The 12,209-nt window shown below is 29.8% G+C and overlaps 1 protein-coding gene across 1 annotated transcript; it reads right to left on the bottom strand.

Moving 5' to 3' along the window:
* Window positions 1-3,494: 3,494 nt before the first annotated feature.
* Window positions 3,495-6,088, bottom strand: LOC102582168 (L-ascorbate oxidase-like). The gene is made up of 5 exons (XM_006363878.2): window positions 5,738-6,088; window positions 5,561-5,653; window positions 5,256-5,468; window positions 4,819-4,998; window positions 3,495-4,603 (listed from the first exon to the last, which is right to left on the bottom strand). Exons 1-5 carry the CDS (start codon window positions 6,029-6,031, stop codon window positions 3,647-3,649), a joined length of 1,737 nt encoding a protein of 578 aa, XP_006363940.1. The 5' UTR covers window positions 6,032-6,088; the 3' UTR covers window positions 3,495-3,646.
* Window positions 6,089-12,209: the final 6,121 nt, after the last annotated feature.

The raw sequence follows: 12,209 nt of genomic DNA, 5'->3' as shown, positions 1-12,209 counted from the left end.
ACGGTCCGTGAAATCTTCTTTTTAAGGCACTCTATCAATTTTTTAAGTTGGGGTCGTTTTGGTCTTTCCCCTATGTGTTTGGTACTTAATTATGTCTTTTAATCCTTATTCTAATCATAAACCATGACGTTTTATACCTAATTAAAGGCTTAAAAAGTGTTAATCAGTTTTTTTACGTTCATTAACACTTCAAGACATTAGAACAAGGTTTCAAGAGGAGAAAATTTAGGGTTTTGAGCGTTCTTCGAGTTTCGTTAATTTCGCCGAGAATGTTGTTCTTCCCAAGTATGTAAGGCTATTATAGGGTTGGACTAATTCGTCTTCATGCCCTACATCTACTTTCAAATCAATAAAAGAGTAATCTAGGGTTCTATCCGTGGATTTGAGTATCCTTGAGGTGAGTTGATATTGAGTTTTGAGTTCTTGAGTTTTTAATTATTTAATTCTTATTTCTAATTATTGAATTGTTGTAAATTGTGTATTCGATTATTGAGTTGATTGTTCATGTTTATTTTTTAGCGTGAACCATATTCTTAAGTATTCATTGAATTCTTACTGAGAATCTTTTAAACAAAACATTATTGTTTAAACTGAGTTTTGAGAAAGTAAAGAGGAGTTTGAGAAAGAGTATAAGGGAACTAAGTATTTCCCAAATGTTTAATTTTTACATGAAGGAAAAGAGTAGACTTTTTTTTTAGAAAAGTTAAAAGAGTTTTTCATAAAGATTAAGTGCAGAGCAGTTACCTATAAAGAGGCCCTTTTTGAGTAATTATCTCAACCCAGAATGTATTTTTACATTGAGCATTGAGAAGTCTTGTTTTCTAAATGAGCCATGAGTCTCAAAGATATTCCAGAGTAATTACCTCTTTTAAGAGGATAGTTTGAGAAATTATCTCAAACTAGAGAAAGAGTATGTTTTTTACATTTGACCAAGAGTATATATAATTGGGAGTAGTATTGAGCACTGATATGGGAGAGAGTTCAAATAACTCACAACCCCCATAAACCATGTCTTGCCAACATGGGTACAGGATCATACTTTTTAGATGAATCCTTAGTGCCTTCAGGCAGAGCTTAGTGGATCCACTTAGTTGAGAGGTTCTATATCCCGGCACGATATAGCTAGGACAATTCTGGCAGCGTGGACAAGATGTTGTATCATCATATAGCTCATAATGATGGTTGTCAGTTAGATAATCTCTCAAATAAAGTTAAAAGCGTAATTTCATTATATCACTTAACTTATTAATTTCAGATATGAGTAAGTATTTTTGTAAAGTTTTAATGATTACACTCATTTATTTCTATGCATTCAGTTGAGTATATACCTATATCTATTCCACTCTTTTTATTTAGTTATTTGTTATTCAGTTATATTGCATACTTGTACATTCAAATGTACCGATGTCATTTGACCTGTATCTTTTTATGATGCAGATACAAGTGTCCAGGATCATCAACAGGTGCTCTGTTGAGATCACTCTACACTCCAGATAGTTTTGGTGAGCCTTCTTGCATTCCAGAGGACTTCACATTTACTTTCAGTCTAGTTGTTTTGAGGTGTCGTGGGTCTTGACCCGACACCTATCTCAAACATTAGAGGCTTCATACATAGATAGAGTTGAAGAGTCTTTCAGTATTCAATATTTCTTGAGATGTTTTTGCAAACTATTATACTTATGTTATTGAGTATTTTATAGACAGTTTGAGTTCTATATTTACTTTGAGTTTAAATGTTCAAAATTTTGTTTTTAAGCTATTTATCGCTTGAGTAAGTCTTCCGCTAAGTAGTTAGCCAGGCCAATGGTTCGCTTGGGGACCAGCAATGGTTCTCGAGTGCCGACCACGTCCAGGGTGTAGGTTCGCAGCGTGACAAGAATTTTTCTTAGAATACATAATTATTTGTTAGCACCACTAGGAAATCATGAGAGAATGCTTACCTTGATTTGGAAAGAAGAATCTTGATGGACTTGCTCAAAATTAAGCCTTGTACCTTAGAATTAAGTTCTTGATTTCACTATAAAAGGAGGATGATTTAATTTTAGAATCATGTAGCAATTCTAGGATATATATTATAAGATCATGAAGAATACTTCTCTAGACTTAGTAGGGTCGAAGAGAGCTCTTGGGGGTTGTTGGGATGGACCGGCGAGTGTAAAGGGGGCAAAGAAACTCAATATAGCTTTTTTTTAAATCTGAAAATTTGATATACCACTGATATACAGTGATATCTGGATCGTATAATGGTCTGACTCGTGGTTGACTCTGTTGATTTTCGGACTCTATCAAGTTTTTATGGGTCATAGTATGGGTAGTACTATCACAGTACGAGTCGCACTCTTACTCGTACTATTTGGGACTAAATTTTCTAGACTAGAGCGTCTCTCCTAAAGCAATTTTTTTACTCTAGAATCATATTGACAAGCAGTTAGCGGTGTTGAAAAGAAAACTCAAAGACCTTTAAGTTGGTGGGTATAATGGGACACATAACTCTTCATATTCTAGGAGATATACTCATTTAAAGTTGACCCTAACATATTATCTTATGCAAAAACTTAATCGGTAGAGAATCTTTGAACTTAACTTAGTGCTAGAGGTTCTTTATGACCTTAATTCACATCCAATACACTTTTCACACTTGGTAATTAATCTTCACACCTATGCATAACTATATTATAGGGTTTGGGCCTATACATACTCAAAGAATAGTTCGAGTCTTAGCTTAGAAATTTTTGGTGTTACACTGTTATAGTTCAAAATTTTAAATATATACTAAGTTTCAATTGTTTTCACTTCAACAATAATACTAACAACTAATGGATACGTTCAATACAGATCTGAGTAGCGACATCCAGTGGAGGTTGAGTGCTCATTTTAGGCTTTCTGAGTTTGGTTGTACTCAATCAAGTTTGATTATTAGTGACGAATAAATTTGTCATTTAAAATTGAGATTTCGTTCAATATAGATCATTATCCTTCTCTAAATAATGCATGTTCGTTTGTTGTTGCGGTTGCCTCCTTCGGTTCTTGTTAGTTTCATAAATTGTGTAACCCTATTGACCAACCATCCAAATATTTGACCCTAAATTACATAAGCATAAGTTGTGGCGTTGCATACTTATGCTCTAAAGAGTTAATTGATCGTGTAGAGCATAAGTTGTCGTGTAAATCTAATATATCTGTTAAAAACTTTACGCCCAATCAATAAAAATGTATAATAAATTTTAAACCTGATAATTATGATAAAATTCCATATCTATAATGTTCAAATTTTGATTTCGTCTCTCTAAGTATAATATAATCCTCACAAGTGTTGGATGAGGAGTGATGGAGGCATTCCATTGTACCAATATATCTTTAGGGACAATTAACTAACAACAATAGCTTAAATATCAATAAATATGTTTTGAAGGAATCTCACAGAAAGAATTGTAAATCTTGAAAAAACTATGTTATGATAAGACAAAAAAGGATATAGTATTATGACACATGAGTAGCAGCAAAAGAATGAATTGTATTGTTTTTTTTTACAGTGTAGATGTTTTAAAACAAAAAGGAACACATTTTTTTTTATTTTTGGCAACTATCAAAAGAATCCAAACAATATCAAACTAAAGTAATCTTTTGGACAATAATGTTAAAGAATTTAAGGCCTGAGGAACCTTTTACTTTCTCCACAGCCCATGATAGAAGTAGGCAATTTGCCAACTTTCTCAATTCCTTCTTCAAATACAACTCCCATTCCCATGAAGAAATGTGACTCAATATGGCAATGGAAGGCCCAAACTCCTGGATTATCGGCCCGAAATCGCAATGCGGTCCATCCATAAGGATGGACTGGGATTGTGTTTTTCATTATTGGGTTCACAAAGTTGTAATTCTTTGGGTCAATAGATTGGTTGAACTTTCCATTACCATAGCCCATGACCCAAAAGTCATGTCCATGTAAATGCCAAGGATGTGTCTCACTGTTGTTTAGATTCATTGTGTTGGCATTTTGCAATATGATGTCCACTGTTGTGTTAAACTTCAATCGATAAATTGAGTTGCTAGTTGTAGCATTCACATTGGGCGCGATATTGAAGATGTCATAATTCTTGTGGTCATAGTTGTCTGGAGGAGGGGTTTGCTCGAAAGTATGTAATAAGTTGTGCTTAAGGGCGATCAGGTAAGGCGTATGAGGCATGTTGAACGAGACATTGTTGACTGACCAACGTACATACCCGTTCACCCTGTTTTGTGTGTTGAGCATGACAATGACCCTGTCCGATGTCAGAGGAGGGGCATGGATGAAATCTTTGTGGGACTTGATCGCAACACTCTGAGCCATCCTGGGGGCAACGTCATCCCAACGTGGCCCCGAGGGTGGTACACTAGGAGGATATCTCCTAGGATGATTTGGGTAATAATTGAAAATACCCAAACCATTTGGAGTAGTACTATTCCTGCTGACAATTTTTGTACTAGCCCAATAATTTCTTGTAGGGTCCTGATCAGCTTTAATTAGGACTGAGTATGTTTCTCCAGAATAAATGAAAAGATTTTTTACCACAAATGGCTCCACATAGTGACCATCTGCCTCAACAACCGTCATGTTATGCCCCTGCATCACAAAATTCAATTAATAAAAAACAAACAAACTTATTTATTTAGTTAAATTGTTAGACATCTATGTTGCTCAGACTCTTCAAAAATGTTGACGGTTGCGTGTCAGATCCTCGAAAAGTAGTGCATTTTTGGAGGATCCGACACGAGTGAGGCAGCAATTTTGGAGAGTCCGAGCAACTTAGGTTGACATAGGGGAATTGTGAAAAATACCTCAATTTCAAAACTTAGAGCAGAAAGAGCAGTCAAGCTGCCAATTCTAAGCCTATAAGTCTTGCCAGAAACAACAGTCATTGAATAAGGTGTACATTGAGGATTTGTAGCATTACAAAGAGTAGGATCTATGCTTGGAATAGAACAATTGAATCTTCCTCTTCCATGAATCAAGATTGACTGAAAAAAGCAAATTAACAATTAGCAAACATTATTGAACAACATTTCAAAAACATTATATTCCCTCTGTTTTAATTTATTTTGTCTTACTTTTCTTTTGTCTGTTTAAAAAACAAATATCTCTTTCCTTTCTATTCAATTCTTTAATTTCTAGACATAAAAGATCAAAAGTCTTGTATACTTTCTTAAATTTTGTGTCAAGTCAAAATCAGACAAACGAATTGAAACCGAATGAATAAGTTGAGTATAGTTTTTACCTGTGGTTCTCCAACCCAAGAAAAAGGCAATGAAGCAAGACCAGTTGCTTGTTCATAAGTGCTCTTGTGGTACCAATCAGTGAGAAGAATACTCTTATCATGATCATATGAAAATGGCTCTAAAACTCCATCAGGTAATGATACTCTGATCATTCCTTGTAGTCCTGCTTGTCTTTGCATACCATAATGAGCATGGTACAAATATGTTCCAGCCTGCACAACATCTCCATTATAATTGTACTGCAAATATGATTGTTTCTCGCGCTTCGATTAAATGCAACTCAAAGGGAAAAAAAAAAACTTACCCTATCAACAACAAATTTGTATACAAAAGTATCCCCTGGCACAATAGGACATTGTGTCACTCCTTCTGTTCCATCAGCCCATGGTGTTCCAATCTACAATATTCACAAGATATATAAAATCAAAATTATTGATTAAAAAAAAAAATTAAAAGGGATTTTTTTAAAATGTATATTTACCTGTCTAATTCCATGCCAATGAATAGCAAGATTTTCAGTTAACAAACTATTTTTGACTTCAACAACAATAGTGTCACCTTGTTGAGCAACAATAGTAGGTCCTGGAGTTGTACCATTGATACTAATAGAAAGTTTCTTGAAACAATCTGGGGATTTGTATTCATATTTAACCTCCCATTCATAATGACGAATTCGCGCTTCAACTGAAATATTAGCAGATAGAAATAACAAGCATAGAAATATCACCAACTTAACAAAACTATGAATTTGTTGATGAAAATTATGCTCAACCATGCTGGATTGAACTTGAATAACAAAATTATTACTTTGTTATTTTCCTATGTTCTTTTTTTGGTCTAGATGATTTGTTTGTGGATCTAATATATATATAGTAGTTTCTTAATGGCCTGGTCAATCAAATATGGCAGATTATTTTGACTAAGACAACGTGGGAGTTGGTAATATACTCGTTTTTCTTTTTGTTTGTGTTTTTTTCTAGTAAAAATAAAATAAAATTGTCTAAGGTCTATTTTAATTGGAAATTTTCTTGGATTGTGGAAGAAAGAGCAATGAAGTTTCATATAGAGGCGACTTAGACTAAAAGAAAAAAATAGTTGCTAGTGGGACACTGACATTTTTATTTAAAAAAATTGACTAAAAATGTGGTGTGTAGGATGGGGTCTACATGATGATCATCAACAGGATATTCCTTATTTCCTTGTCTTTTAATAAAAATGAAATGATTCGTAATTTTGTCTGACTGAGCTTGGTCATGTTTTTTATCGTAAGCAAATATAAATGACGAATGTTATTATTGTTGTGTTATTTCTTTTGTTTCAAAACAAATGACATTTTTTGTTTGAATTTTAGATTATTTGGTGTTTAGGGTGTGTTTCAATATAATATAAAATAATAATTTGAATGTAATTTAACACTCAAAATTATTGTATAGTAACTATTTAAATGGTGGGGAGAAAGGAAGTGTAGAGATTTTATTGGACTTTTAAATAAAAAATTGAAAAAACAGTTAAATTATTACCCAATTAATATTAATATCCTCTATTATTGTATGATGTCCTCCCTTATTGAAGACTCATAATTATATAAGAAATTTAATTAGTTGAGTATGTTAAGATAATTTTATTTAAAGAAAAAGAGAGAAAAGAAAATGGCCAGAGAGACATTCTAAGAAAATGAAATAAATGATACTCCAACTAAAAACATTCAATTTAGTATATCTTTTATATCTTATATCAATATTTATTTATATTATTTTAAAGTAAAAACTCCAAAAATATAATAATAACTAAGTAATTCACTATGAGGAGGGAGGAGAAAGTATATTTAAGAGGTGTAATTAAGAGATTTTAGAACTAACTAACTTTAGTAGTAATCATAAGAAAATTTACTTTCACTATTCATAGGAACTTATACTTTATCATTCATTTTATAATTGTTTACTTAATTTTTTAATTTAATAATATTTATGTTATTTTTAAAAATAATATAGTACATGATTTGATATCTCCTTGTAGGAAGAAGTATAGTTTAAGGAATGTTTTAAAGGAAGGTTATTAATTGGGTGGTCATTTGAACATTTTAGTTTTTTGAAAATACAAATTAAAAAAAAAAGTAGAAAACAAATATAAATTGTCAAAATAGGATATAAAAGATAAATAGAAGAGTTGGTAAAAAATATGTGCCACGTCAAATTATCTATATCTAGCTTTATATATATAAAAATTAATATTACTATTATTATTATTATTATTAAAAATCTATAAAAATACTTTTAAATAATTTAACGTATGATTTAGGTGAGAGAAGATTTGAGATTACTTTGAATTGAAAAGATTACGTTTTTATTGGTATAATTCCTATTTTAAAGTTTCATTATTATACTTGTTAAATAATTATTTGAAAGTACGTAGTTATGTTACTTTTAATTTACTTTTAAAAAGTTGTAATTCCTCTATAACTTTTCCACCAAAATGTTGTTAGAGAATATTTCTCCACTGTTTAAAGCTTCAACTAGTGTTTGCTCTTTTTCTTCTTTTTCCTTTTTAATTTTCAATTTATTATGTACAAAACTTAAAGATCAAACAATCCTGTTTATAAAGATGAGGGACCAACGACCAAAAGAAAAGGATACACGTTACTTGGATGGATCTTTTTTAATTACATGAATAAAAATATTTTACTTTTGAGGCCATTAATTGTTGATAATATACCTCATTCGTCTCATATTAGTTGATCATTATATTAAAAATAATTGTACCATATTAGTTGATCACCTTATAAAATCAAGAAAATATTAATTAATTTTTTTTTATATATATTACTCTTGTTAATTCTTTTTGAAATGTTCACATTTGTTTGTAAAATTTTCAAAAAGTCTTTAAGTGGTGAATTAGCAAAATTATCTTTTTTTATTTATGATTTCTTAAATACCGTGTGCGAAATAAAAAGTGATCAACTAATATAGGACAGAGAGAAGTATACAAAAATATATCCTTTTACGTTCTCTATTTGACACACAACGCGGTTTCACATGGAAATCTTCCTTTTAAATCAATTTTACAATTTCCAACCCCCATATGCCATCTCCTATGCTTAATAATAATAATAATAATAATAATAATAATAATAATATATTTTTACCCCTTCCTAAAATGGCTCTATTTTTGTTTGCTCCCTTATAATTTGAAAAACTCTCTTTCATACAAATTAATGATTATAGTACCCCCAAATTCCAATTCAAAATAATCTGAAAGTTCCATAATTGTCATTTGTTAATCAAGACTTCGAAAATTTGAAAGGAATAATATGCCCAAAGTCTTCTTATTTTTATAAACGACTTTTCTTTGCCTTTTACTATAAGTGAAAAAAACATTTTTGGGTCCATAATTTCGCGGTCAACTCCACTATTAATATTCATGAAACTTATTTAATTACTCTCTCCATTTCGATTTACTTGTCAATTTCTTACTTGATATATTTATTAAGAAAATAATAATTAATATAGTGAATTTACCATATATATATTTTATTATTAATTAATAGAGTCTCAAACAGGGGCGTCTCTAATAAATCAGTGGCCTAAAGACAAATATGAATGGAGGTCTTAAATTCGAATATATATTTTTTATGAAGTTTTTATAGCCAATTATTTAATCTTTCTTGAGACATAGTATTCATAATTTGTCGAACTTCTATTACTTCTTTACTCTTTTATGAAATGTTTTTATTTTCTACAAGTAATACTCGATATTTTTGAAAAAAAAAAACTACTTATAACCTTTTTTTTTTTAAAAAAAATGAGGCCCCTCAAATTTTGGGGCCTAAGGCAATCGCTTTTTTTTCAAAGCTGTAGAGCCGCTCCTAGTCTAGAATATATTTACTCACTACATTTTTCAAAGATATCAACTCAATGTTAATATGAAGGTATAAAGGCATCTCCAACCCTGTCCTCTATTTTACTCTCCAAATATAGAGTTCTCTATTTTTTCAGACAACCAACTCCAACCCAATTCTCTATTTTACTCTCTAAAAAAGAATATTTTTCTCTCTCCTCAATATTATATTATTATTTCTGTTTCATTTGCATTTCCTTATTTCATAATATAAATCCTTTCTCCTTTTTTTTTCTTCAAATAATCACTTTATATAATTTTTATGTAATATAAAATTTTATTTTTTCAAATTCATTATTTAATATAAAATTTTATTTTATTCTAAATTTCTAAATAACATAAATTGCAAGTTTTGATATAATATACAAATTAATGGACAATTCAAGTAAAAGTGAAATCATCAATGAAATACAATTGCATAAAAATTACATAAATCAACGAGCACAACCGCAACAATTCTCTGGATCATACACTAATTTTTTCCGAATATTGTTAAATCTGAAAATGACCTACCGGATTACTGAATTATTGTTGCGATAAAATTATTATGTATTGTATCTTATATTTAAATTATTATGTTATGTATTATATTTTAAATTAAAATTTTCATCTTATCATTTTACTTTTGTGCATTCTTCAAAGTGAAAATTAATAATAATATCAAATTATATTAAAGTGATGAAAATTTTAAAAAAATTGAAATATTATTAATCCGGGATGAAAGTAGTGTATATCAAATAATATATTTTTAAAAATGTCATATTACATTTAAAAAGAATTACGAATGTTAGATATTTAATTAATGACCTTATATTAAAATAATGTGTTAATTACAAAATAATAGAAATATAATAAAATAATGAAAAAGTGAAATAAATAGTGTGTAGTAGTTCTCCAAATTTGGAGAACTACTATTCACCTCTCTATAAATGAAGAATAGAGAGTTAATTAAAGAGTGGTTGGAGAGCCCATTCTCTATTTTACTCTCCAAATATAGAGAATGGAGAGTAAAATAGAGGTGGGTTGGAGATGGTCTAACATAGGAAAAAATTGTTCTTCCTGGAATTTTCAAAAATAACAAATAAATATAGAAATTAAATTAAAAAATATTTAACAAGTAAATCAAGAGAGAAAGTATTAAATTATTTGTTAGACTACACTACCTAGATATTGGATTTCAAAAAGGTGATTCTGCATGTGATTGCACTCCACTTGTCTGCATTATTTTAATAATCAACTTAGGGATATATATTAGGTAACAACCTAATTGACGTTTATTATATCCAATTAACTTCTTTGTTTTTGGTTTGGATTTCGTGGAGAGGAGGGGATTAGATCTTAAGCTCTACGTTGAGAAATGATATTTTTATTTTTTCCAAAAAAAAGATCTACTTTGAACTATTATTTTCATTCGGTATTGGAGCCTGTATTGGAGTCTATTAAATTCCGATGATGCTCTAAATAGGATTTTCTTCATACCCAGGACTCAAACTCGAAACTTCTGATTAAGAGCGAAGCAATTTCACCAATACACCACCATCCATATTGGTCAACGGTGCACTTAAAATTATCCAAAATAGGATGGTCTTGTACTACATTTTGTTTTTGGCACAATAATGCGCTTGCAAATTGCCAGTTGACTTGAAAAAATATACTCCCACATGCACTAACATTTTTCACTGCATCAAGGATGAATTTTATCGATAATTAATTAACAATAATAATTAAATTATCATTAAATATAAATTTTCTTTTTGTAAATGTCTCAAAATCTATAAGATATTAAATCTTATGAAAATTAACTCATGGTCACTTGTCATTTTCTTAATTAAATCAATACATGGACATACTATATAGTTTGGAAAAATCGTTCTCTGACATCGGTTTCTAAGCCAAATATTAAACGCATTTTTCATTTTTGTCTTATTCTATTATTAAATGCATAGGTATTTCCCAGAATATACTAATCAGTTGTATGACTGGACTGTATTAGAATGACAATCGAATTGATTAGAGCAAGGGTGGGGTAAGTGGGTTCAAACGAACTAATTAACTTTTTCGTATATTCTATAATTGTATTCGAATATATATATATACTAGTAACGAAAGCCCGGGCGCTGTCCGGGCCCAACATTAATAAAGTTATATTGTTATTCTCTCCGTCCCATATTAGATGAGAATCTTACTAAAAAAAAAAAATTCATATTATTTGAGCACTTATTAAATTAGGATAGAATTAATTAATTCTTTTCCATTTTACCCCTACAATTAATATGACCATTCCTATATTGTATGTGTATTTTTTGTAACTCATTTCAATGTGCATTGATATAAAGAAAGGGCAAAATGGTGAAGTCTTCCAATGTATTAATGATTTCTTAATCACCGTGTAAAGTTGGAAGTGCCCATCTAATATGGGACGGAGGGAGTATAGTTTATGTATTGTTATAAAAATAGTAAAGATTGTTATAATATATTTTGCTCATAAGTGAGCTAATATAGAAACTTATTTGTCATTTGTCTTTTTAATTTCAATTTTAAATAGCAAATAAATGTAGCGATAAGATTGAGGGTAGAAATGAAGCATATCTTTCTAAATTTAAGTAAAAATAAACAGAGTAGAAGTAACATTAGGGTTATCGATAGGACGATTCATTCGGGTATTTTTTTAAAAATTATATCATTCAATTTTTGGGCTATTTTATAATGTATAACCAAAATTAAAATTTTAAAATCATCCAATCCTAATACATGTGACACAAGCAGTACAAACATTAGTCTTTTTTTTGTTCTCTTGTAGATATTTTAAGTTATTATTTATTGTAAATTATAGTACTTTTTATTAAAGTTTTTAATAACATATGTTACTTTTTATGTTTGAGAGTTAAACCAACTTTTTTTTATATGTGTTTTGTCATTTTCCATTTTCAAAAACTAATACTCTCTCCATTTCATTTTATATGTCATTTATTTTTATAAATATATTGGTTATTCCCTCTTCTTATTGGAACACATGTTGACTTGTGGTGGTTGGTTATTCCCTCTTCTTATATAGTAAT

This window comes from Solanum tuberosum, unplaced genomic scaffold (genome assembly GCF_000226075.1).
Source record: "Solanum tuberosum cultivar DM 1-3 516 R44 unplaced genomic scaffold, SolTub_3.0 scf00471, whole genome shotgun sequence".
NCBI lineage: Eukaryota > Viridiplantae > Streptophyta > Magnoliopsida > Solanales > Solanaceae > Solanum > Solanum tuberosum.
Note: the sequence above shows the minus strand (reverse complement) of the source record. Positions and strands in the feature narration are given on the sequence as shown.